The sequence below is a fragment of the Cynoglossus semilaevis genome, chromosome 1 (genome assembly GCF_000523025.1).
Source record: "Cynoglossus semilaevis isolate Cse_v1.0 chromosome 1, Cse_v1.0, whole genome shotgun sequence".
Lineage (NCBI taxonomy): Eukaryota > Metazoa > Chordata > Actinopteri > Pleuronectiformes > Cynoglossidae > Cynoglossus > Cynoglossus semilaevis.
Genome location: NC_024307.1, coordinates 11,915,987 through 11,941,824, shown reverse-complemented (window position 1 = coordinate 11,941,824; position 25,838 = coordinate 11,915,987). Strand labels below are relative to the sequence as shown.

The following is a 25,838-nucleotide window of genomic DNA, read 5'->3' as shown; positions in this document are numbered from 1 at the left end:
TATAAAAACAAAAGAAAGGGGGGGTGGGGGAGAGAAAGGGCGGGGGGGGGGGGGGGGGGGGGGGGAGGAGGGGGTGACAGTTAGAGCCTAAACGTAGTGGACTGTTTTTCCCTGGGGTGAAGATTTAACTCACCCCCTGCTGCTCATTGAAGTGACTGTAATGTCAGTGTTTAAGTCAGGTCAGATACTGATAACATAACTCCCATAGAGATCAGTCAAAACCAAAGTACTTTCCACCGGTTGAGGTTAATTAAATGGGTCTTACTTCACTCTTAGGCGGCTGAACCAAGTCTGAACTCTATTAGCAGATGTTGAAAATGTCAGTAATGTCTGGTTCACGATCTATTTAATATATATATATATACTGTATGGCTCAATTTAATTTTTCTGGAAAATATACATTCAATAAGTTGCAGTGAAATTGCTTAGTTTTGAAACAAAAAAATTAAACACATATCAATGCAAATTATAAATATTGAAATACATTCAGAGATCAATATTTGCTTTGTAAATGTCAATTTAAAAAAAAAAGACTTGTTTTTACACATTTATGTCAGCTTTTGTTATGCTTTGTAAATGTCAATTTAAAAAAAAGACACATTTATGTCAGCTTTTGTTCCCAAGTGTCAGGTTCAGGTGTAAAACCTGACTCATCCTCTCACTTCACCTGATCTGCCTTTATTGAAATGGAAAACATATCAGTGTAGAGCTTTCGTCAACCATATCAATAAAAACGCATGTTTTCGACGTGAACGCTAGCATCCCGTGTAGTCGCACAGGCGTGACGCGGCGTAGTTGTTGTTGTGCGTTGATCATTTATCTAATCAGGTGGATGAAGAAGCTCGCGGGGGTTAATTGGGAGCACACTCAAGTCTCCGTGAGTGTGAAATTGCATTTACGGTGCATTAAACAACAAAGAGCCTGTTTGTCTGCGTGTGTGCAGAGGCTTTGATGAACACGCAGACGTTGATGTGATAAGTCAACGTTAAACAGACGTCTGCTCCAGGAGCAGCAGCAGGTTCTCAGCACATGTCAAAAACTCGAAACAGAATTGTTAAACTGCCCTAAATGGTTTGGGTTTGTGAAACTCTCACTATTAACATTATTTTCATCATCATTTCACCATTCCTAACAAAAAAAAATAACATTTTAGTTTCCTTTAAAAGGCTCCTTCAGATTCCTTCCACCATTTTATCAAACCCCCTTTATAAATGTTAAAGAATTTTCTTTTCAGTTACTTTAGCCCCTCCTTCTCCAACTCCCCCTCAAATAAACCCTGTTACATTTTCCCAAACAGCGCCACAGCCAGATAAGCATTAGAGATTCCCTGTAAGAGAGTGAATCAGGCAGTGAATGGGAAGCGTTATTATATCAGGCTGCCAGCATTACAGTGAGTGCTGAGACACAGAGCTTCATGCTGGAGGTGTCCCGCTGGGCAGGAAATGTAGGGGAACTGGCTAAGCAGTGCAGGCTCATCAGCTCCCCGCTGCTCTCCGCCTTTACACCACTTCCTTATTACCGTGTTTACCGTTCGGCTTTTACGCCTCTCAGCCATCCTTCCCGCTGCACGCTCCAGGCACATGGACACGATTTAGAGGGAGGAAAGTGGGGAGCAAGAAAACAAACATAAAGAGAGGAAGGTCACAGCCCATCAGTGGAGAGAGCTGAGCCCAGCAGATCTCTGGCTTTGTACGTTTACTCGCCGCCTGCCGGGCAAGGAAGCACTCTGGGAACGGCTGAACGCATGTGAAATGAAGTAATGAGATGGATTGTGTTAAGTGGTTAGTTTAGAGCAGAACGGAAGCATCTACACACACATAAAAACACAACCTCCCCCCCACCCACACACACACACACACACTTCTGCCTTTCAAACCTGCCACTCAGCTCCATCTATTTCTGAAGTTTCTCTTTTTTATTGCAGCCATTTGATAAATGTTCTCTGGGCGGGTTATGTCACGTGTATGGCTGATTAATCTCATGGTAGTTGTGGATTAATTACAGTTAATCATGATCAATCCTGACAGTAATTAATCGATATAAATCAGCATTTCAAAATATGACCAAAAAACAAAATTTTCCTACAGTGTGTGGAAAGAACACGTGTATGGACTGAGGATTAAAGCAGTGGAATCACTGAATGTGCTGTGCACGTCTGTCCATGTGTTTAAATGTGTTGACATTTTTAATTCAATTCATTTCACAATGTAACATTATCAATGTGTTCATTATGGCATTCTTCACCAAAAATGTTTTGTAATTCGTACAGTACATTAGTCTACATCATTGTTCAAATGACAGGTTTTTCAACATAAAATGTTGATAGTGAGAGATCTTTTTTAGAACTCTTTTTTTTCATATTTCCCTGTTAAGGAAGTTTGTAGAAGTTGTCCAACAACAACTCTTCAACCAACAATGACAACATTTATTGCTTTTTCTTACTTTTTGGAATTTGATAGACTTAGTATTACAGTAAGTCAAACTCTAAAGTTACTACAAGAGCTGAACTTTTTATGCGATTATCCAGGGTATAACCTTAGAGAATGTTTTCTGATGTTATTGTATCTTCTTCCTCTGAACCATTTTGGTTTGTTCCTGATTATATTCCACTCATTGTTTCACAGAAATCTGAAATTTAAACAGGCATCTGAAGACTTTTCTCAATCACAATAATGCACGCCAAGCAAATATAGTTTCCCGCAGACCTACAGAACAAACTTCCCTCCCACTGTAACAGTGTCCTGGGGACATCAATAAAACAACAAACAGATTCTGATGTAACCATGTCCGACAGCGCTGACAAAAATTTTGCTGCGACCACAAAGTCCCGCCAGCGGCTGCAGCCGAGCACTGTAGTCTCCCTGTCTCCTGGTGGACCCTGGGTTTGAGTCCAGCACCTCAGCACACAAAGCCTGCAGGGTGGCCTTTAAGCCTGACTGAGCAAGGACCTGCTGTCCTGTCACTTCTGTCCCCAGCCCCCTCTCTCTGTTCCATGTTCAATCACTATTGACAGGTGCCCGAGCAGTTCCCTCTAGGAGAATACCTCGCTGCTACCAGAAGTGCTAATATAACATTTTTCAAAACATAGGGCACGTACACCTGCTGTCACTTTGTCTGACATGGTAAGAGGTCCGTACCGCCGCGGCCATTGTTCTCTGCACCTGTGGTTGTTGTTGTCGTCGTTCCCAAGCTTCAGAATCAACTAAAGTAAAGAAATCTTTGGCTCCGAGACCTGTTCACATTCTCATACAGCTTGGCTTTAAGAGCTGCCCATACACAATTAGGCCTTTGCTCAAGTTTAATCTGGTGGTAAGTGCCGCTCCGTTGAATCTGACCAACTGCGTCGTGACGAGCTGTCAGCTGCAGGGACAAAGAGGCCATCATCGCACAGCCGTCGTCGATGATTTCTCTTCTTTTTTTTTTTGTTGGTGAGTGAATATCAAAATAAAATGTAAGTAACCTGTTATTATTCTGCACTTACCAAGAGGGGTGTAAGTGGATGAAAATTGATCCAGCCGGCTGAAAAGCCGTTTTAAGTGTTTTTGGCCCTATCGACTCCAATCCAAACGACGGTTATATAAAGCACTAATTTCTCTCCCATTAGCAGATGAAGCCACAACCAAGTATTATTAGCCCGCCGCGTTGTAACATTGCTCCGAGACATTGTGTTTCTACTAATGGCCCCCTGTCTGGAGGAGATGGAAAAAAAAGTCTCCACAGATCAAATGGAGACATTTTCCACTAAATGCGTGCGGTGAAGCCGCTGTAGCGCTTTATGAATGATCATCTCAGAAAGGTGAGAAGTCATGGTGAACAGGAGCTGTCACAGCAGGAAGTGCGGCTCAACGTGAACAAACGGTGTGTTCACATTATGGATTCTCTCTGGATTGTTTGTACACTGTCATTACCTAGGGTCACTTCACAACCCTGTGTTAATGGATAGCCTGTCAGTCTGTCAAGGAACACAACTGTCATAGCGCTGTGTGGTAGAATTGTTATGACATGCTTTACAGTGATGGTAAAATGTAATGCTGTGGCTTGTGGTCATAGAGCTATCATTGACTCTCAGGTTGGTACAGGCTGATTAAAACCTGTCAATATTTGTATCTTCACTGTGTGTTTTATTGGAAATGGGACTTTTTGCTGAAAATGCTATTCCAGGATGGTATTTTTCTATCTGACAAAATCAGTGTCCCAGTTTTATATATACTGTGCCTCCATATTTTATATATGTATATATATTTATATAAATAATATAATAAATATACTATTATATTATATATACCATATCCATATAATAAATAATATTTATATAAATATTTATTTATATATATTTATATAGATATTTTATATATCTGTGCCCCCACATGACAGTACAACTGTTGATCTCAAACTTTTTTTGGTCATTCTTTTCAACCCTGATATAGAGTGGTTTTGTTTATATATAAGTGAAAATTGCATGGAGTGTGCATGGATTTGTATCCAAATATGCAATTGATGTGTAATTTATAGTTCTTAATGGCACCTGATAAACTAAAAGAATTGAGCTTGAAAGTGTTTGACTATGAACAAAGTGTACAAACCCTATATTTGGGGTCATTTTAAATTTGACCTGCACTCTCTCCAGTATTCTTCTTTTCTCTTATACTTCACATGGCTTCTTCAGAATTGTTCAAATGTTAAATATTTCTCCTCACCTGTGTTTGTATGCTGTCCTTCTGCAGCCAGTTTATCTGAATGTCACGTGTCATCACTGCAGGACTTGGTGTGGGAGCCTGAGCTCAGACCTCCTGCGTTACTGGTCGTCGTGGTTCCGGCCTTACCTAAAGGTGCAGCTGTGGAACTTCATGTAACTGCAATCCAGGATGATTACACTGAAAGAACTTCCTGTCACGTGACTGCAGCGTCAGCATGTGGACCCGTAGACTGCTACACTGTGATGTCTGCAGACAAGTGCAGTGCTTCCCTGTCCCTCTCCCTGATTGGACCTGGAGACGACCAGGAGGTCAAGGACGTGGAAGACATTAAAGAAGTGGTCGCTGCTACCTTCAAAGAAGCCATGAAGAAGATGGACGCCCGGCTGGTGCCACTGTGCGCGCGGGTGTTTTATAAGTGTGGCCATTCACTCGCGCAGCAGATTTCCAAAGGTATGTGGCTGTATTTCACTCAAGGTGCTGCACACCAGCTCCAAACCTGATCAAATATTTATACTCATTAGGAGAACTTATCCTAAGTAAGCTGTTCTGTTGAAGACAACACATCTGAGACACACGCACACACACTGCTGCTGCTGCCGCCGCCGCCGCACACACACCGCTGCTGCTGCCGCCGCCGCCAGTGGTGAAGCTTCACATCACTGTATTAATGAAAACATCAGTGACAGCCCGTCTTTCTCACCACACTCTGCTTTCAGAGGGAAGTTTGCGCTGACACTGGTTAAGTAAACTTCATAAAGTATTCCACTAAGAGCTCTCTCCAGAGGATCCTTGCCTCCTTCCTGTGTTTAATTATTGTAAGTCATTTGTTGTGTCTGTGTACAGTAACCCCAGCAGCTGGCTGTTTTTTGTCATCATTACACTTTGATATGCCTCCGTCTCCTGCTCCCAGGATCTGATGTTCTCACACAGACATATGTGAAGTGGAATTAGTTTTTTATCGTGAGAGATGTTCTCTGTGAGGGAAGAAGAGTGATGAGAGCCATCCATCACACAGGCTCGGTTGTCAACTCGGTGCAGAAGCAGTCGATTTACATTTTCGATTCGGTGCCAAAGTGGCCATTTAGCTGTCTTTTTTAGCTTTGATGTAGCTAAACTTTTGAATAAGATAATTACGACTAGATGAACAGTGTCGTACAAAGAAAAAAAAATCAAAGTTGAAATCCTCTAAGGTACCAAAAAATAGAAGTTCTCTGTTTACTTTTCCCTCAGTTTATTTTTTTAAGTTTGAGCTTGTGATGCTAATGGGTCCTAATAGGCCTCTCTCAGGGGTGAAACGTCTTCAAGAAACCTACTCCATCCAGTTGCCCTTGATGTAACTTGATATAATTTTTGGATGAAGATGACATGAATGACTGAGAACCTACACAGACAGATTAAATGGGCCATAGTTGTTCTTTTTTTCAATGTTCTGAACATTCTGACCAAATGACTGGTTGTCATTGGTAATGATTGGTTATCTGAGCTAAGTCAAGCTCAGTCTCTGTCCTTGACATGTATGTTTCTTTGATTATAAGCTGCACACACTGCCTCCCTTAATCCATTCAGTGACTCATCATTGCGCCGGAATCTCTTACCTCACTCTGCACGCACACAGCTTGGCCTGGTGGCTCACCCACGGGGCTTATTCATGGGTCACAGCCTCTGCTCATTGGGTGATGAATTGAAAAAGTCAAAGGGGAAAAAGTAACACCCCTGGCACCGTAACAACGCCACTGCTGCTGTCAACAGGCAGAGAACAACAACCGCTGCAAACAACACGTATTGACCTGACTGTAAGGCCCCCGTTCTCTGCCCCCCACCCCTTATATTTGAGTTACTTGCATTTGGTTTCACAGCTGAAGGACAGAACATATGCTGTAGATGAATCGGCGTGTCCTGACTTGTTACTCGTGGTAGCCAAGTTCTTTCAAACACAGTGCTTCACAGTACAAAACAAGAACAGCAACAAAAAATAAAACTGGCTTAAGATTTTTTCACTTTTCCCACCAACAGTCTGGTCGTTCGGGAAAATAGTGTTTTATATATATATGTATATCAACAATTTCTAACTTGTTTGAAATTGTTTTATTATCTTTTGTTACTGATCAAGTATTTCCTAGTTTTGCATTATTGTGTTGTACTATTACTATATGATATAATTATATAACGATATGTTGTGTATTCTGTGCACGGCCAGACCAGGTCACGATGACCACACCTATGTGTCAGTGTACTGTTATATGACGATGAAATGAGAGAGGAAGTCAGCCATGAGACGGGAACACGTGTGACCAATTAGTTCACACAGCAGCAGAGAGAGGAGGCAGCGTCCCAGCAGGCTGCTGCTAAATAGACAGGCTGTCATCAAGACCAGGCTCTGAGACACTCAGTGAATTCTCACATGCCCACTGTCCATCTGTAGTTAAGCCACACACACTCACACACACGCAGCTATTCTTGTTAGAACATTGCAGTCTTGGTGACTAAGACGTGTGGAAAGTTCCAGAACAGTTTGCACACTTTCTAAAAATGTGTTAAAAGATGAAGGGTGTCCTTTGGTAATATACCTGACCCAGTATTTATCAAAACAAATATTTTTTAACTTTATATAGTGAAACTCTCCAAGAATGGGTCTGTGATCCCTAGAGGTCCATGCAGGTACTGCAGGGTCGCTGTGAGTTGGTAACCCGGAACATTTTGAGCACATTTATATCTTATCATATCTTTTCAAATATTACCACATTGAAATGGACCTCACATATTTTAGTACTACTGTTTTTAGTACTTTTCTGTCTCCTAAGACAAAACTAGAGGTCTGTGTATTTTTTATATCAAAAGATGCACCAAATTATACAGTTAAATTATACAGATAAATATTTATGAATGTAGTTTTTTTTGGCATAGTCACTATTGAAATAAATCATTAATAATCGTGAATAATCACAGTATATAAAATAATCATGATTACTAATGATTATTTTATATTGTGGTTAATCCTTATTAGTCCATAGCTATGGTTTGATTAGTAAGATTAAAAATATTTGATTACTTTTTTAAAAAAGAATACATTCCTGCAGAATGTCCTCTCGAAAACTGGCCAAATCCAAGTATTTCTTATGCCAAACTGGATTAATTGGGTTGTGACAGGAAAACAGAAGCAAAACTGAAATGTAAGATTTACAAGACAGTAGACCTGCTGTGATGTATGGCTTAAAGACAGTGGTCCTGACCTGGACGTGGCAGAGATAAAGTTGCTGAGATCTTTACTGGGAGTGAGCAGGATGGACAGGATCAGTGATGAGCAGACCAGAGGGAGAGGTAAGGTGTAGCAGTTTGGAGATGAAGTTAGAGAGGAGAGATGGAGATGGTTTGGACACGTGTTGAGGAAAGATGGTGAATATATTGGACAGAGGATGTTGGAGACGCAGGCGAGAGAAGAGGAGGAAGACCTCAGGGTGATTTATGAATGTCCTGAAGGAGAACATAGTGTAACAGTAGATGAGGCAGTGGATAGGGTGAGATGGAGGTAGGTGATCTGCTGTGGCGACCCCTGACCCCTTAAGGGAACAGCTGAAAGAAGAAGCTAAACTGCATCAATATTCCTTGTCAAACTAATCACTTTGTTTCTGTTTGACCCCTACCTTCCTCAGGACTTCAAGAAAGTTTTCGAAGTGCTCTACTAGACTGCACTCCATCCATGTCACTGGTTCCAGTCCTGGACTTGCCTGACTCCCAGATCCTCCACCTGTCCTGTTGGCTGAGTTCATAGAAACACAGTCAAAGCATGTTTACAACCAAACTTCAGTCATGAACAGGAATGGAATGCAGAGAACACTGCGGTCCGTCACCTGCTGACACACAACAGAACTGCATAAACGCTCGTTAATACTGAATGTTTGTCATTGCTCTTTGTTGAAATGCAAACGCTTTGTCTGTCTTCAAGTCCCCTGTGGGAGTGGAGGATGTGTTTATTCCACTCTACACCCTGGAACGTTGACCAGTAATCCACTCTGACCCGCTGCAGCTGTTATTCAGCCTTGGAGAGGAGTTCGGTGGAACTGCTATAACCTAAGCCTGCATACCAGAACACAAGAGGCCATAGTCCACAAAGAGGAGACAGTAGCAGTGTCTCATTCCACGAGGTGATAAAGTATATCCCCTGGAATCCTCCTGTTTCAGGTGGAATTGCTCTTAGCACGCTAACTAACGCCCATCATAAAGGCCCAGCGCCAACACCGAGACCATCTGTTCGGTTGTAAACCTATAGATTTACTGTGTGACTGTGTTACTTAGCTGTGTCTGTGTTTGTGTGTGTGTGTAAGAGAGAGAGAGAGCGTGAAAGAAAGTGTGCGTGTGTGTGTCTGGCTCGCATGGTCCAAGGGATTCAAGGTGTGTTATTATTGTGTAATAGGCAATCAGCACCGAGCACCTGAAAAGATTAAGCCTCTTTATGTTTTGTATTGATTCTGAGGCAGCCTGGTTAATAGGAGAGAGACGCAGCAGCACGCAGCTGCAGGGCAACTCTGTGTGTGTGTGTGTGAGAGAGACAACGTGGAGAGAAAATAACACCATCAACCACTGCTCCTGGAACATTTCTTTTCTCAAAGATCATGAACTATATTGATGACTGCGTTGGAAATGCATCTTCATTCTGGCCATTCTCCTAATAGCGCTCAGGATGGTGCAGGGGCCGGTGTTTTGGACTATTGATCCTCAGCCGCCACAATATTGTTTTGATTGTTGTCATCAAAAGTTGAACATCAGAGGCAGCCAATAGAGCCATAAGATTATTTTATTGAAGGGTTAAAAACACAAACAGGCAAATATTTATGGGAGCAAACAATCTTAAACATGTGGTTTCAAAACGCTCCACCAGGGGGAGTTGCGAGATGATTGAATCATACAGTTGTTAAAAGCAACGGAGTAAAACTAGTGAGTATTTTGTGCAAGTACAGGTTTACTTACAGGTTTATTTCTAAACATCATTAAGTACTTACATAACAAAATAACATTAAAAAAATGTATCTTGTCATGTTGCCATGTTTTGTTGTATTAAACATAATAAATCCAGTAGGCATGACAGTTTTATTTACCATTTTGTTTATTTTACGTTTACCTTTAATTTTTAATTTTTTTTAAAAAAATTCCACCGTTACTTAAACATCAAAAACATGTATATATCAAATATATCATAATATATAATCGTTGGCCACAGGAAGGCACTGTGTACACTTATGACAGCTGAATGCTGCTGCAGAAACGACAGGACTAAACTACTAAGACCAAAAAGAAACAATGTACATCCCTCAGCACATAAAATCCATCAAAATTAATTAATGGATGTATAAATTAATATATCAACATTAAAGGTCATGGTATCAGCTGTGACCTGATTCTACCCCCTCTCCCTACCTCGAGCTTCTTCTTCTTTGGTATTTAACAGCAGCTGGCATGCTTTAACCTGCACTACTATTACCTTTCCTGATGTCTAGTGAAAGAGAGGGACAACTGTCCTGCAGACAAGACACCCCTAGGCTCATATATATTTCATGTAAATTCCTGAAATTAAAAATGTCCAAGGAAATGTAATATTTCTGTATAATGCAGGACATTTTTTCAGGAACATTTTCCAGAAAAGAAGCCCTCTGATCACCATTCAGAACCTGTCAACACTTTTATATCATATTGTCAACATGACCTACTATTTTCCTGTGATCGTGTTTCCACAAACTCTGTGTATATGTAATAGAGTCTCATCATGCCTATATCGTGGCCTGTGGCAGACACATTTGTTTGTCTTTACAACAGTGTTCACTTACAAAATGAGAAAAGACAGGATGACATTTACTTTTCTCATGTGTTTTGTCAAACACGTGACGTTTCCAACCTTGCTGACCTGCAACCACACTGCAAACAAACTAGCTGCTGTGGCTAACGCTGTCCTTTGTGTGCAGCAAACAAGCCTGCGGCTGTTGTCATTGTGGCCTTGTACGTGGACTTCAACTCTATGTTTCTTCCTCCAGGCTAACCATGCTGATGTGTGCGCCTTTGTTACAAAACAGCAGTGGTTCTACTTTAGGGAGTCTTGGTCAGAAGCACCCTTGCCACATAAAACACCTCACATAAACTGTGGTTTTGTTTGTTTGTGTATACAAATCATTTGCATTGTTTTGTATGGTAATATTGTAATGATATGTTTTAAAGTCCTGTTGCAGAGGCACAATGAAATTTGTTTTAGCTGTTGAACTAGTGCGTCTTATTCAGTGGTGTCTGCTGCCATCTTTTGGTCAACCTACGGAGCGCATTAAGATGACCAAAATATGTGTATATCTATTTTAGAATAATTGAAAAAAAAAAAAACATTTATTGACCACAAAACAAGTATTTAGGATCACGTTCTGACTTTTAAAAATGTGTCAAATATGTATAAACACTAAGAAGTGGACAATTCTATAAAAAATAAAGTGCAAACAATTGTTGAATCCATTTGACACTACTCAAAGCTGTAGTCCATATTTTTCTTACGTGTTTCAAATGTACGTCTTTGGGTCAATCCTGGTTTCTAAATATATTTTATACACTTAAAATGTCCGGCGAGGCGCCACTAGCAGACAAATAGCATGCTTCTTTTTCGTTCGTATCATATATGTTCTTCGATTACATATAGTATATTAGATAATTTAGACAAACAATAACTACATTTGCATCGTTTGCTGTAGTCGGGAACAAAAGATTTTTTTTTGCATGCTATCGAACACATTGTCTAACACACACACACCGTTTCCGCCATGACGTCAGAAATGGTGTATCGTTTTTAACGTTTCTTCCGTGTAGTTTAAGCCACAATCTTTTTAGTTTATTTTACTTACATATTCAAATCTTTGTGTACACATGTACATAATCTCGTGTGTGTAAAACAATTAATAATTTCAGTCTTGTTTGACAAATCTGCGTGCTCTGTGTTTTAAGGATAGCTTTTAAGGACTGTATAATGTAAATACAAAAAATATACAAAAAACAATTTGCAATCGGAACATAACATAACACTTAATTTTTTTTTAACTCCAAGCACTTTGATTTAGATGTTGCATTTTAGTTTGCATAAACTGGAGGAACTGAACTGTTGTGGTATTTGTACCTGGGGACTGTTTATAACAACGGACCCACAGCGGAAGTTGGTCGCATTCGCCGCGTTTTGTTGGTGTACATGTGAAGAGAGCAGTTCTTTGGAACTTAACTTATGTTTAAAAAATAAAGGTTAGTGAATTAATTGTATGAAATATTTTGTTCGCCATTATAAAAATCGCGCAAAATGAAATATAAACCATCTTCTCATTGTGTCGTAGTGCTGTTAGCTTTTTAGCCTAGCTATTTTTACGGAAGCCCATAGTAAAAAGTTCAAAAGTAAAAACATTACATGTGTATATGTTTAAACCGCAAGCTGTTTAACCGTAACCGTTATTTTTGTCATACATTTAAACGTGCTATGGTTTCTTAATGACTAATTTTGTCTTGTTCGATTGTCTGTTTCTGGTGTAAAACATCTATGGTTTACTTTATTTTTTGTCCACAGCACCACTGTAGCCGATTGTAATGGCAACAATGGAGAAAGAAACCCCCGCTAAAAAGGCTGCAGCCCCTTCCGTGTCTCAGATTAATGCAGAATATGTCACACAGGTAGCTGCATGAACACACACTTATAACTTCATGTAACCAACTTTTAGTTTTAACAGGAGCAGTGATTGCCAAATTATGGAGAATTTAATATACAGTGGGTTACATATCCATTACAAAGTGAAGTTGGAAGATTTCTATGCAACATATTTTCATATTTAGTTTGTTTAAATGTCAACTTAAATACGTGAAGGCATCTCTAAGGTGTCAGTGTTTTCATCGTAACATATCTGTCAAGATACATTTGCTTTAATAATTGAAATTTAAACCAAATTTGTGTTCACTGCTCTGCAACTTCATCACAAAGCAACATTTTTGCACTTGTTTCTGAATTTGTTTAATTGGCTAAAGCATTTGTGCCACTAAATAATCTGTTGTTGGTGCATTTATCACTACATCCTTGTATATGTCTGTTTTCATATCTGTTTTTATTTTCAGTTGGCCAACAAATACTGGGCTCCTCATGTACCGAATAAACTAGCTTTTGACCCAAAGGTAAATCTTATGTTTAGTCTCAAATGTATTTTTACCTGTGACATTTATTGTAAAACTGACAACATCTATTGTTTATATGTATTTACTAGTTTATTTAAACCAAAAACAATTGTTTGATGTTTGGGTAGGTGATGGAAGACATATATGATAAAGAGATTCTGAAGTCAAAGTAAGTGAAGATTAAGTTGCTTATGGTATTATCTCTTCTCTAAGAATGTAGAGTTATTCTATGTAGAATTATAGTTTTCATTCTCTGCCCTGTGTGTTTTCAGATTTTCTATCAGAAAAATCATGCTGCTGGAGTTTAGGTGAGTTTCACTTCCTGGTAATATGCTTATCACCACTAAAATAAAAACAGCACTTGATGACTAGGTAGTTAACATCAAATCATCTTTTTTTCAGTCAGTACCTTGAAAACTATCTGTGGGTCAACTACACTCCTAAGGATTCTAGTAATGCCTACATCATGTCCATATGTTGTATAATCAATGAGAAGTTCAGAGAGAATGTTCCAGCCTGGGAGGTAAAAAGAAATCCCTATTTTCATTTAGACAACCTGTTACCAAAGTTTTAACACTAACCTCTTCTTGTGTTTTATGGTAAATTCTAGGTGTTCAAAAAGGAGCCCAAACACTTCCCTTTCTTTTTTAAACGTGTGATGGAAGCTGTTCTGGCAGGTGACAAAGCCGGCCTCACTCTGAAGGAACAAACGGTGCTGCTGGTCTTTCTGGATCACTGCTTTAACAGTCCGGTAAGTACTGCTTTAGTGTCTTTTTGCTGAAGGTTGCAATACAAAGAATTCAGGTATCCTGATGGCATTTTTCAAAACTGACATAATGATGTATATATAATTAATGAATGGACAGATACTGAGCAGAGTATTTACACCAATAGTTCATTTATATTGAAAACTTCTGCTGAGGTGTATTTTCATGTGTTTGTTAAATTTCTTATAAGGTAACAGAACACATTTCTGTTAGCCTAGCTAACCGCCGTGTTTCTGATGTTAAACTACCTCTAAACGCCTGGCATTGTGACCCACTTGAATTAACTACCTATGAACAGTGTGGAACTGGCTGCAAAAGACTGACAGACTAGTGCGCAGCTAGTTATATTTAAAAGCCGTTACGGATAATCGGTTCTCTGGATTTGTACGTATAGGATCCGATATCCCTAAAAAATACATTGTTGTATTGAGTTGTTAAAAGGATTGCAGTTGCTCATAATGTCCGCTGGATGGCGGCCCTACACCAGTCAGTGTAACCTCTCACATCCTCGTCTGTAACTGTATAAAACCACCGGGAAGCACTGCAGTCTCATCCGTCGTGTCCTGGGCTTTCATCTCCTCGTTTGAAGGGCTCTAAATATTTTAGTTGCAGTTCTTTATTACAGGGTAAAGTGTAATAATAATCTGTTATATGTTGTAGATTTTGACATCACCTTCCCCTCACTCACTCACTCACTTGCACCCTCTTCTTCTCCTTGTCTCCCAGGAGGTCGACTTGATTAGAGAACAGGTGCAGCAGCTCATCTCTCTGCCCATGTGGATGTGCATTTTACCAGTAAGATGCTAACCTAATTGCCCATTGTCCCTGTGTTCCTTGACTTTCTGCAAAATACACATTATTACTAATGACTCCATTCTATTGAGAAAATACTTAAAGAATTTGTTTTATTTTCTTTTTTAAGTCCCGACTCCAACAGGAGTTGAAGAAAACCCCAAAGCTGCAGAAGGTCTGGAATCTAATAAAGAAGCAATTTGATAAGATGGATGCTGACGCAGCTGAGCAGTAATTTATTTTTACTTCCTCCCTCTTGCTTTTTATGTCAGATTTGATCAAATCCCAAACACACATGTTGGCAAAATCATTCTAATATTTTTTGTCATGTATCTTCGTCAGGTCAAAGAAAGAGTGCACCTTTCTGTCGGCTCTCATTAAGAAATTTCTTGGGGTCCTGGCATCGATTCCAGCTTCAGGTAAATAGTAGAAAATAACATTGAGTTTGACGTCTGAAGGTGTTGATTAAAACTCTAAGTCCTGAACAATGAAGAATTTTTTTTTTTTAAATCCTAAAATCAAATAGAAAACACTAACAAAAAGGTAGCAAGCAAAGTTTAAACAAGTTACATTCTGCAATATGCCTGCAAAAAAGGATGAGTATTGGTTCGCTACATTTTAATTAACTCTCCAGGAGAAATGTATGGGAAAAAATATGAATATAGTATTCTTTTAGCCACTAAACTTGACATGTATTTATGTTAACTTTTCACCTGTTTTTGCTCCTCAGCTTACTCTATTTCCTCCCTATGTCCTGCAGCCTCTAATGTCCCTTGTTCCTTCAAGACAAGATTCCAAATCTGACTACTTATGTTTACCATAGTCTCTCTCACACAAACACACACACAACATACAACATACACACACAAACACTCAGCATAGTCTCTCTCACACAAACACACACAACATACAACATACGCACACAAACACACAGAAATTCTAAAAATAGATGGTGATTTTTTTGTTTTGTTGCCAACCCAACCTGACAGACCAAATCATGATCTAAAGCCCAGCAGGAGCCTCAGTGCTGTGTTACTTATTGTCTTCCCCTTGACTTTGAGTACTTACACACCATCACATGCACACCAACATGCCCTAATGAGGGCTGAGTTCCCAGCATGCTTCTCTGCCATTAGTGTGGAATCTCACTGCGAGGCTCTCACGTACTCACACACACACACCCAGTGTGGCACGTCGGTGTTGTCCACATGCGTTTGCTGCTCTCATGTCCTTGGTGAAAACAGCACAGACATCCTCTCTGCTGCGCCATCACAGTCCTTTAGTTACATCCACACGTCTGACAGGTACTCCCTGTCATTGACAGCACTAGGCCTCACTGAAATTGTTTTTTTCGTCTAAGGGGTTACAGCATCGGCTCCACCACCAGATGGCGCCTTACCACCTGTGTGGCCTTTGCCAAGAAACTGGCTCTAATTTAGAGCAGATACTGTATTTTTCAGTCAAAAGCAGTGCTTCCCAAACCTTATCTGCAGTGCCCTCCTTTTGTAGATAGGAATATTGTCACCCACCCTAGAGGGGCCTGCCCTTCATCCCCATTGAAACAACTACTCCAGAGTAAAATACTCATCTGCATGTTTCTTCATTCTTTCTGCAGACACTGGATCCATGGACAAAGTCCATTACTGTGAGAGGTTCATTGAGCTCATGATTGACCTGGAGGTAAGACATACTTTATCTTACATGATGTCCACATCCAAACCAGCTCTATGTACTGTACCTACATTAGGGGCCAGTCTGGGCTTGCAGCATATGCTTAAATGCTGGCATCGGTGTGGACATCTGACTCTGCAGAGCTCACCGGTCCTTTCGTCCTTCATGTTTATAGCTAAGTCAGGTCAACAGACAGAGGATAAATGTCCCGTCTCAGCTCCTCCTAATGCCTCACTGTCATTGCTGCCTGCATGTAGTGCATTATTTTAAACGGGAGTCTTTGATCAGAATAAAGGAGGTTATTTTCAGTCTGGCCTTTGACATTTGAGGTTTAGGCTCTCAGACTGGAACCTTAAATTAGTATTGTTTAATAAAAAAACAAATATAACTTCAAATGAATAAATATATATAAGCAAATTAATAAGACTTGAATTATAACTACATTTAAATTACAGTAGGTACAATTAAAAAATACTTTCTCATAGAATTGTCAAGGAATAGTTGTAGATTTTAATGCATGTGTTTTTTCATGTTTTCCTTAAAATAATTTTAAGTTTGTATTTTTAACAGACCAGCAACATTAATCCATTTGAAAGATATCAGTAAACAAAGCAAAATTAATTTTTAGTGTTCATTGTAGATGTACATTTGGTGTGGCAGATTCTCTGGAAGTGAAGAGACAATTTTACATCACATCATTGCTCCTGCTGCCTCAGCAGATTTTTCTGCTGCTAGCAAGCAAGCTCAATAGATTTCAACTGTCCGCCTGCTGACAGGCCGGCCTTCCTGTTCCTGGCAGCGGCTTGTGGCTGCCAGAGACAACTGTCCCTTAGCACTATCCTTTTACAAAACCTCAGTTGTCTGAAATCCATACTTCCCCTCTCTGATGACAACTGGAAAATGAATGCAGGATCCTGACTTGTTAGTCTCCTTTTCTCCCGGCTGTCAGGAATGCTGAGATCAGAGGTGTTCATTGAATACAGACGTATCTGTTCTTTCACTGTTTGGGTGTAATTCTTTCATTTAATATACAGTATATACCAAGTGTATAGTGTATGTGTGAGTATATGACTGTGTGTGTATTCTTCAAAAGAAGCTTTTGTTTCATATTCTGTTACTATTTGGTCTGGACACTTGTCCAGTTACAGACTATTCTATGTAACAGACTCTTCACCCAGACGTTGAGTTCTTTAAAACCTTCCATATTTTACATTAATGTTTTCTCCCAAACCTCCTCTATGGTCTCATTTGATGTGTTGGGTTATTTTTGTATTTGCTTTCACATCCTGTTCTATTTCTGTTGTGTGGAAAACAGAGGAAGAAGTTATCGATCGATGAGACGTATAGATAATCATGGTACAGTTTCTGGGAAATGTTGGTTGTCGTTATACTTGGATGAATTGATTCTTTTACCCCCAGAGAGAGGGGTCATTTCCTTATACAGCCTTTTTTTGTTGAAGCCTAATGTATACGGAGAAAAACAAGTTACATACAGTTTTGAACCAATCAAAAGAGATTTCCTTTCTAACTGTAAGGTTGGAGGTTAACCAAGGTTTCCATGTGTCTTTAGGCCCTGCTGCCCACTAGACGTTGGTTCAACACAGTGTTGGACGACTCTCATTTAATGGTCAGATGCAACCTGTCCAGCCTTACCAAAAAAGAGAAGGAAGGACATCTTTTTTGCCAGGTATGTTATTAGTCATGTAGACTCACAGTCAGATTTAAATCTTACATTCAAGTTTGGTTTAAACTGAGTCTTTAAGTCAATGGAACTGTTTTAATTCAAGTTAAGTTAGTTAGTTAACTGCTTGAGTAAAAACATGTAAAGTAAAATGGTTCTATATATCTGTTCTACCTGATATGTTTTGATATGTTGTGTGTAGTCCTTACACCTAGAAGACACACTGAACATGTGTCAAACTCAAGGCCAAAGTATTTCATACTGTCCTCTCTTTATTTGCTTGGATTGGATCTCTGTTTATATGCCCCACCTTTTAGCCCACAAGCATAACTGTAATTGGCTCTCGTTCTCATTTGTTTCTTCCATTTACATGATGAAATCAGCTTTGATTTGACTTTGTCCTTACCAGATTTTCTCTAAATTTGTTTTTAACAGATGAATAATGCATCAGTGAATTTTATCATTGTAATTTATCGCCATACACTGTCCTATTTTGGTTTTGTTTAGTTTTCCTTATTAGAAAAGAAGGTTGTAGACTAAGTAAAGAATTCTAAGTCTAAGAAATGAACACTGCTTACAGTCGTTCGTTCATGTACAGATCAACCTTAGCCCTGATCTGTTCGTGTTGGTTTGTCTTGATAGTTGCTGGACATGCTGAAGTTTTACACTGGCTTTGAGATCAATGACCAAACAGGAAACGCCCTCACACAAAACGAGATGACGAAACTGCACTACGACAAAATCACCTCCCTACAGGTAAGGCTTTTTTTTTCAACTCCCATCTGTGCAAGTTTGGGTTTTCCGTGATTGTATAAAAACTTGCTCGACTTCCCTGCTCTTTTCTTCTCTTCTACAGAGAGCAGCCTTTTCTCATTTCCCAGAGTTGCACGACTTTGCTCTGTCAAATGTAGCTTCAGTCGACACCAGAGAATCCTTGACGAAACACTTTGGGAATCTGAGGTGAGCTAAAAAAACACTGAAATAGATCATGAACAACAAACACATTGAATTTATGGCATCTCATTTGCATTGGATTAATGGAGACAAGGAGACCTAAGTGGCTCAACCTGAACAACTTAGTCCTGTTTTACATTAACAGCATCAGCACTATTTTCCTGCCTGACTTCCCTGCTAAGTGGCAGCAAGTGAGCCCATGAATGGGCAGCTGGTACCAGCCAGAGTAGGAGGCATGCCTCATTAATTTAATCGATCTGCAGTGGCTTGAAAATAAAGTCTTTGAACAGCTGTGTTTATCAGATCATATAGAGCTGCCAAAGGGAGGAAAGAGGATGCTCGCTCTTGGACACTAGTCTGTGGGCAGTTGTTTTAAATAAGATATTTTTCTCACGTTATAAATATATAGTATAGTAGTTCTACCTCAATCCAGGGTTATTTAACTTCTGCTGGATTGCTCCAAATATGTGAATAGCATTTTTTGTCTGTATACGTACCTAATACCTAATTCTAATACCATTCTTCTTCAGCTGCGCATACCATGGACTTTGTTTACAAAATTGTCATCGCCTTCCTCGTGCATAGCATCAGAAGAAACTATAATGTATGCAGATACACAGATGCAGTCGGTCGACATCATGTGGCCGTACTAACCTGTCATAAGTGTGTAAGATGTCCAGTCTCTGTACCAGACCGTGCCATGTTACTGTTTGTCAGCCTGCTTAAAGCAGGTCTGTGTGGAGAGATCCACAGAGATGGAGATGGACTTTTCATAATCCTGTTGCATCAGTGCACCTCCGCCTCTTTGCACACTTGCTGATGGAGCAGAAGTAAACTCCCTGTCCCTGTAGTTATAAGTACAAAGATTCCTATTCGGAGGTTGACAAGATACCTGAACTAGATTTATTTCCATATTTGACTTTTCATAATGCTTTCTTTCTCCAACACTACAAATATTTTGAATGGATCATTTTGAAGATATCTTCATGATCAGATAATTAAAACTACAAGAATGTTATTTTCCTTGTTAACCATCCACGTTCATCTTCTTCTCTAGTCCCAACATGCTCCACCAGGTGGCCTCATACCTATGTCTGCTGCCAGAGCTGCCTGAAGGGCAAGACACCAACTTCGAGAGAGAGGTTCTCCTGGAGCTCCTGGTTGGTGATTCTTGTCAGGCATATGATATATATCATTAGTTGTAGCCTGCACATCAGTGCATGATGCAGGTTGTTTTCCAAATAAATTATTTTAAACAAGTGGCTCGTAGTCCAACAGTAGCCGTCATTTGAGGGTCACTGGTCTAAAGAAACAGGTCTGCAGGTGAATGCCAAAATTGTTGCATTCTGAATTTTATTTTTAACAATATATTAGACTGTTTTCCAAATATTATACCCCCCACACTTATACACACACACACCAACATCCCTTGTAACCTCTTCATCACTGTGAGTGACTCAATACTGCCCTGCAGTTATTCCTAATTACCCACTCAGACCCCCCTCCTCTCTGAGAACCAAGTTTAAAAATTACATGTGATGGGACCATTGTGGTAGACGATGTTGGGGGAGGGCTAATTTGTGTGGGCCTCTGGTTCTGCCCCACAACCAATATCCTTGATAGAGTGGGACATTAGGACAAGGCCACAGGTCCAAGACAGTGTCACATAAAAACATCAGGGTCAAAGAATTGCTGAGGCTGGGTGAGTTTTTTGGATAACTTTTTTATACACTAGTGCCATTGTTTGGCTCAGTTGTGTTTCCTCTGGTGTAACACACAACCTGATTTTGTATTCTGGAGTTGCAGTCATCCTTCCTGACGAAGTGAATAATTCACGTCATGTGGCTTTGTCCTAAAAACAACAGAACATCCAAAGTTCAAAGTAAAAAACAAACATGATTTATGTTTTTGGCAAATTAGACATTAGACATTGATTGTCTTAATGAATGTAGAAGTACTTCTTATCTGAATCTCATAGCTTATATTGATGTAGTCTGTCAGTGTTGTCTGCTAAAAACCAGGAGCTTTTTAGTAGAACTGCTGAGAATGTCTTTGGATTAACTTGAAACCATCAGTTCAGCAATTCTCCTCCAGATTACTATACTTACTATATATCCTACTTATTATGAAATGGCAGAGGAAAACTGGATAAACCTCAATGGACTTCTCCAATAAATTTAGCTTTTAGGCCAATGCTGTAAAAAAAAAAAAACTTCTTTCCTAGGACAGCGAAAGCTTCACTGCTTGTTCTGTTTCCTGTCACACAAACACAGGTGTCTCGTCATGAGCGAAGAATCTCTCAGATTGAGCAACTCAACCAGATGCCCCTTTATCCAACCGAGAAGATAATCTGGGATGAGAATATTGTCCCAACAGAGTACTACTCAGGAGAAGGTGTGTGTAAAATGTATCTGTTCTGCTGTTTTTAATGAGATAAAAACAAATGCTCACCCTTATATACATCTTATCTGTAACATGGGAGTATAAGTATATAAAGCTGATGTTGTTGGATATTTTTGTAATTTATTGTGCATATTTATTTTCTTACTTATTATTTGTCTTTCTCCCCAGGCTGTCTGGCTCTTCCTAAACTGAATCTTCAGTTCCTGACCCTCCATGATTACTTGTTGAGGAACTTTAACCTCTTTCGTCTAGAGTCCACCTATGAGATCAGACAGGACATAGAAGATGTGGTGTGGCGTATGAAACCCTGGTGAGATGTCCTCTATTCTAAAAAGTTCCAAAAAACCCTTTTTTGTCAGAAGGCCTAGAAAACAATGATACTTTTAACAAGCTCTTTAACAAATGTAACAGTGTAGAGTTTTATTAATATTAGTAAATAAAAAAAAAATCAAATTTCTCCTCAACTCCTCTCCTTTCTCTCCCCATCTAGGCAGTCAGAGTATGGTGGAGTCGTGTTTGGGGGCTGGGCCAGGATGGCTCAGCCAATCACCACCTTCTCTATTGTGGAAGTTGCCAAGCCAAATATTGGAGAGAGCTGGCCTGCTCGAGTCCGAGCCGACATCACCATCAACCTCAACATACAAGATCATATCAAGCATGAGTGGGAAGGTAATGGTTCTGTGTTTCTGGTGGTCAGTTAACGATGTAGTTGAGCAGATATTTTTGCATTTATCATCAACAATGTTACATGAAATTAGCCTCATGTAATATTTTATTCCATACGATTTTACTCCCTACACATGCATTTTCTTTCCTCTCACACATTTGTATTCTTCTTCTGTTATTCTGTCATAAAATACACTTTATGACTATGCCATAAAATACTTCCTGTCTATCACATTGCACATTTCATCTACTTGGGCCTTGACTACTGCCCTCTGCTTACCTCATGTCTCTATATAGCCTGGAGCACATTGTTTAATTTCCAGTCTTTTTCTAATGTCTTGTGTTCAATGCAGCCGTCAATCGTCAACAGATGCGTAAACACTAGTTTTAAAATAAAGAAAAAAACATGTAGAAAGTGTAGAAACTGAATTGTTTCATATTATTTCTTTAGAAAAAGTGTTATCTCCAGTCGTTCTTATAATTCTCTCCGTCCCTTTAGGTTTGCGGAAGCACGATGTTTGCTTTCTGATCACAGTGCGACCCATCCTCCTGTACGGCACACGCTTCGACCGTCGCCAGTCTTTTGTGGAGCAGACAGGTCTGGCCTATGTGAGAGGCTGCGAGGTCCAGGGCATGCTCGATGACAAGGGGCGAGTCATTGAGGAAGGTATGCTCTAATAGGCACCTGAGTCATTGAGGAAGGTATGCTCTAATAGACACCTGAACACACACACACAGACACCCACACACCTACACCCACACACCTAAAGATACACGTTCTCAAACCCAAGTGACAGATAACATCCATCCTCCTGTCAGATCTCCCATACCTAATCACACCTGATTGATCCTAAGGACAGGTTGAGGCTGGTGTTGTCATGGTAACAGTCACAGGCTGGAAGGCTGACCTGTCCACATTAACATTCCATTAACTTGAGGTCAGCAACAAGACTAGAAAGCTCCAGGCCCTGCCCTCTGTTTTGCTCAATGGATTTGGGCGCTAGAGATTTGTCTCATTTAAAGGACGATGAATGAATTGCTTCCTATAAAAATTAAACAGTGTCACTATGTGGCAAACAGTTCAGTCTGTCTGCTGTGATTTACAAAATTAGAAAAGCTTATTTTAGCCATCTCATCCAGTGTATTTGACTGTGACCAATGATCTGGGTATATTCTTGATTGTTTTTTTTTTTTGATTGGTGCACTGACCAAATACCTGTTTCACATTTAAATTATTGCATTTACAAGGGTTTTTTACACAATCAGAATGAATTTTTACCTTCTTCTCTGAGTGAACACTTTGGGAAATTCTATTTCACATCCCTCCCAGAATACCTGGCCTAACCTTTGTTAAGCTTAGTTCAACCTGTGTAATTTCAGCACCTAAGAAAATATGCAATGCATTGAAAAACACCTCCAACTAAACATCATTGGTAATGATGTCATGTTTCTTCTCTTTCTCCTCAACCTATTCTTCCAGGACCTGAACCAAAGCCCAAGCTGCGAGGAGACACCAGAACATTCCGTGTCTGGCTGGACCCCAACCAGTATCAGCAGGACATGACCAGCAGTATCCAGAATGGCACAGAAGACCCATATGAGACTTTTAACATCATCATGAGGCGAAAACCCAAAGAGAACAATTTCAAGGTTTGCATCACACAGTCCCCGCCCCACTGCAGAATTTATGTAAGGGTGCACTCACTTGGGCCGTTGGACTGCACCCAGGCTTGATTGCCCCCTAAAGTATAAGATAGGTAACCTGCTACAACACGGTTGGAAGTACTGGGCACAGAACATGGGAGTAAGCTTGCGCACATACACGGTTAAGTACATCACGTGCTACTGACTGCAAAAGAAGAGATGAGCATAACTTAGCAGTTAAATGTTTTTAACTTTTAATCTTAAATTGTCTTTTCTTTGTTTTGTTATTCTCACTGATGTCAGTTTATATAAGTAATGGAAGTTATTTATGCAGAAATATAAAATTCTCATAACTGCTTTTTCAAGTCTCCCTACACATTCACATTGTCAGTCTTTGACAGCAGCAAAAGAACCAGCCAGCTGTCTGAGATTATATTTTGGATCCGCTATTAATACAAAGAACAGGAGCTGAAGGGCATTTAATGCACGACACAAAAAAAAAACTGAGTTCAAACGTAGATAGACAGTTTGTTGCTCGTTAAAATATAATTGACTTTCTTTTGCTATCTTGTGAGGCTGAATATGTTTTTGTTTTCAACACTTCTCTGTCTGTGATAGTATAACCATACCTTCTTTGCCCTCATTTCCTCCCTTTTTTCCAGGCTGTGCTAGAAACCATTAGACACCTGATGAACACAGAGTGCGTTGTTCCCGACTGGCTACACAACATTATCCTTGGCTACGGTGATCCAGGCAGTGCCCACTACTCCAAAATGCCCAATCAGATTTCTGAACTGGACTTCAACGACACCTTTCTCTCCTTGGATCATTTACGCTCCAGTTTCCCTGGCTATACCATAGAAGTCCAGGAGGAGAATCCTGACCTTCATGTCCCTCCTTTTAGGTAGGTGTCAGAAAATCAACAATGAAGAGAAAAAGTCATTTTTTGTATTCCCAAATAAAAATTAGACCATGTTTTATTGTTAGCTCTCATACGGTTAGCAATAGTTGTAGCTAGAATTCAATATTGCTGCCAAATTGCATGCAAAATGTATTGGCGTATATTTATTACAGACCTTTTGTCCTGTGTTTGTTATTCCAGAATCAAGTTTCCTATCACAGAAAAAAAAGAAAAGGGGAAAAAGAGGAAAGCAAATGAAGAATCAGAACCCAAACAGGAGGACAAAACTTTGGTCATCGAGCCTTATGTTACGCCCAACCGTGGACCATATCCCTACAACCAGCCCAAACGGTGAGTGATTAAAGCATAGATTCATTAGTAGTTTGTTTCATCTATATGTACTATTACGTGTAACAGATGTAACTATGATTTTATTAAAGACCTATTCCCTGTTACCTGTTGTGTTAACATTAACAATGTAAATTTCTCACAGAAATACCATTCAGTTCACCCCGACTCAGATTGAAGCCATTCGAGCTGGGATGCAGCCAGGACTCACCATGGTAATGACTTACTATATGATGAGTCTGCAACACATTGACAAATGACGTCTTCTAGCAAATACACACAATTTATGATGTCAGTGAAGACCAAAATTCTAACCTTGGATATCCTGAATTTATACTTTAAAAATAGTGGTCCCCAATATTTTCTGCAGTTCATCATATGCCTCATGTATTCCCAGCTATGTTTCCAAAACACAACATTTAATATAACTTTGATTCTACTCTTTCCTTTCTTTTTTCAGAACTGTTGTTAAAACAACTGTACATTGTGTAGTAAGTACTGTGGGTCTTCATATAGTCCAATCTTCATGAAGTCATCACTTGTACTGTTGAGGGATTGTCATGCTGTCTGGATGGCCTCCCACATCAATGACTGCAGATACAACAGACACATCATTTTTCAAGTAGCTGCTTTGTAATAACAGACTTGCAGTCATTAATCTTAGTGATGTATGGTAAGGAGTTCCCTCATCAGTATACATGCTGATGCTTCACATCTCCTCCCTCATCAGCAGTGGGCAGCATCAGCAAATATTCCCTTAAATTATGTTTAATTTCCACATTTCCAGGGAAGCGTTCGTTCACATCAAACAAACAGCCTCTGATCGTAGCAATGGAAATATCCAGTTCACAGGCACGTCCAGCTCTATGTCATTCCTGGCTGCTCTGGTATCTCTGGTGTGTCACACACTTTTTAGCCAGTGCTATTTCCCTGTAGCGATTGAAGACTGGCAGCGCTCGCTCTTGTGTTATTTATTGTGCAGCTTTCTGAGACTTATACAGCCAGATGTCCATCAGCAGAGTCGTAAAAGTGATTCAGCTTCTCTTGTCTGACATCCCTTCTTTGGCACATGTCACAGTGGCTTAGCAGCAATAACATATACACAGACACAGCAGCTGATGGTCTGCCTTGTTTGGTTTACATGT

General features: G+C 39.8%; 2 protein-coding genes across 3 annotated transcripts in view; both read left to right on the top strand.

Annotated features, from left to right (window-relative positions):
* Positions 1-11,030, top strand: part of dph6 (diphthamine biosynthesis 6) — a 70,215-nt gene extending 59,185 nt beyond the window's left edge. Inside the window, exons 14-15 of the mRNA XM_008311336.3 lie at positions 4,760-5,147; positions 8,348-11,030. Coding sequence (XP_008309558.1) covers positions 4,760-5,147; positions 8,348-8,466 — 507 coding nt within the window. The 3' untranslated portion in view covers positions 8,467-11,030. The remainder of the gene's footprint in view (positions 1-4,759; positions 5,148-8,347) is intronic.
* A 789-nt stretch (positions 11,031-11,819) lies between these two features.
* The window catches only part of aqr (aquarius intron-binding spliceosomal factor), a 33,460-nt gene continuing 19,441 nt past the window's right edge, over positions 11,820-25,838 (top strand). For both annotated transcript variants that reach the window (XR_003051478.1, XM_008311323.3), the window contains exons 1-23: positions 11,820-11,954; positions 12,271-12,374; positions 12,810-12,866; positions 12,995-13,035; positions 13,139-13,174; positions 13,269-13,389; positions 13,477-13,617; positions 14,360-14,428; positions 14,556-14,656; positions 14,768-14,844; positions 16,041-16,105; positions 17,667-17,783; positions 18,420-18,533; positions 18,634-18,737; positions 19,789-19,891; positions 21,005-21,125; positions 21,303-21,444; positions 21,625-21,803; positions 22,300-22,467; positions 23,281-23,450; positions 24,107-24,348; positions 24,547-24,696; positions 24,839-24,908. Coding sequence is in view for 1 of the 2 variants with exons in the window: in XM_008311323.3 (XP_008309545.1) it covers positions 12,291-12,374; positions 12,810-12,866; positions 12,995-13,035; positions 13,139-13,174; positions 13,269-13,389; positions 13,477-13,617; positions 14,360-14,428; positions 14,556-14,656; positions 14,768-14,844; positions 16,041-16,105; positions 17,667-17,783; positions 18,420-18,533; positions 18,634-18,737; positions 19,789-19,891; positions 21,005-21,125; positions 21,303-21,444; positions 21,625-21,803; positions 22,300-22,467; positions 23,281-23,450; positions 24,107-24,348; positions 24,547-24,696; positions 24,839-24,908 (2,472 nt within the window). In the remaining variant the exon portion in view is untranslated. The remainder of the gene's footprint in view (positions 11,955-12,270; positions 12,375-12,809; positions 12,867-12,994; positions 13,036-13,138; positions 13,175-13,268; positions 13,390-13,476; positions 13,618-14,359; positions 14,429-14,555; positions 14,657-14,767; positions 14,845-16,040; positions 16,106-17,666; positions 17,784-18,419; positions 18,534-18,633; positions 18,738-19,788; positions 19,892-21,004; positions 21,126-21,302; positions 21,445-21,624; positions 21,804-22,299; positions 22,468-23,280; positions 23,451-24,106; positions 24,349-24,546; positions 24,697-24,838; positions 24,909-25,838) is intronic.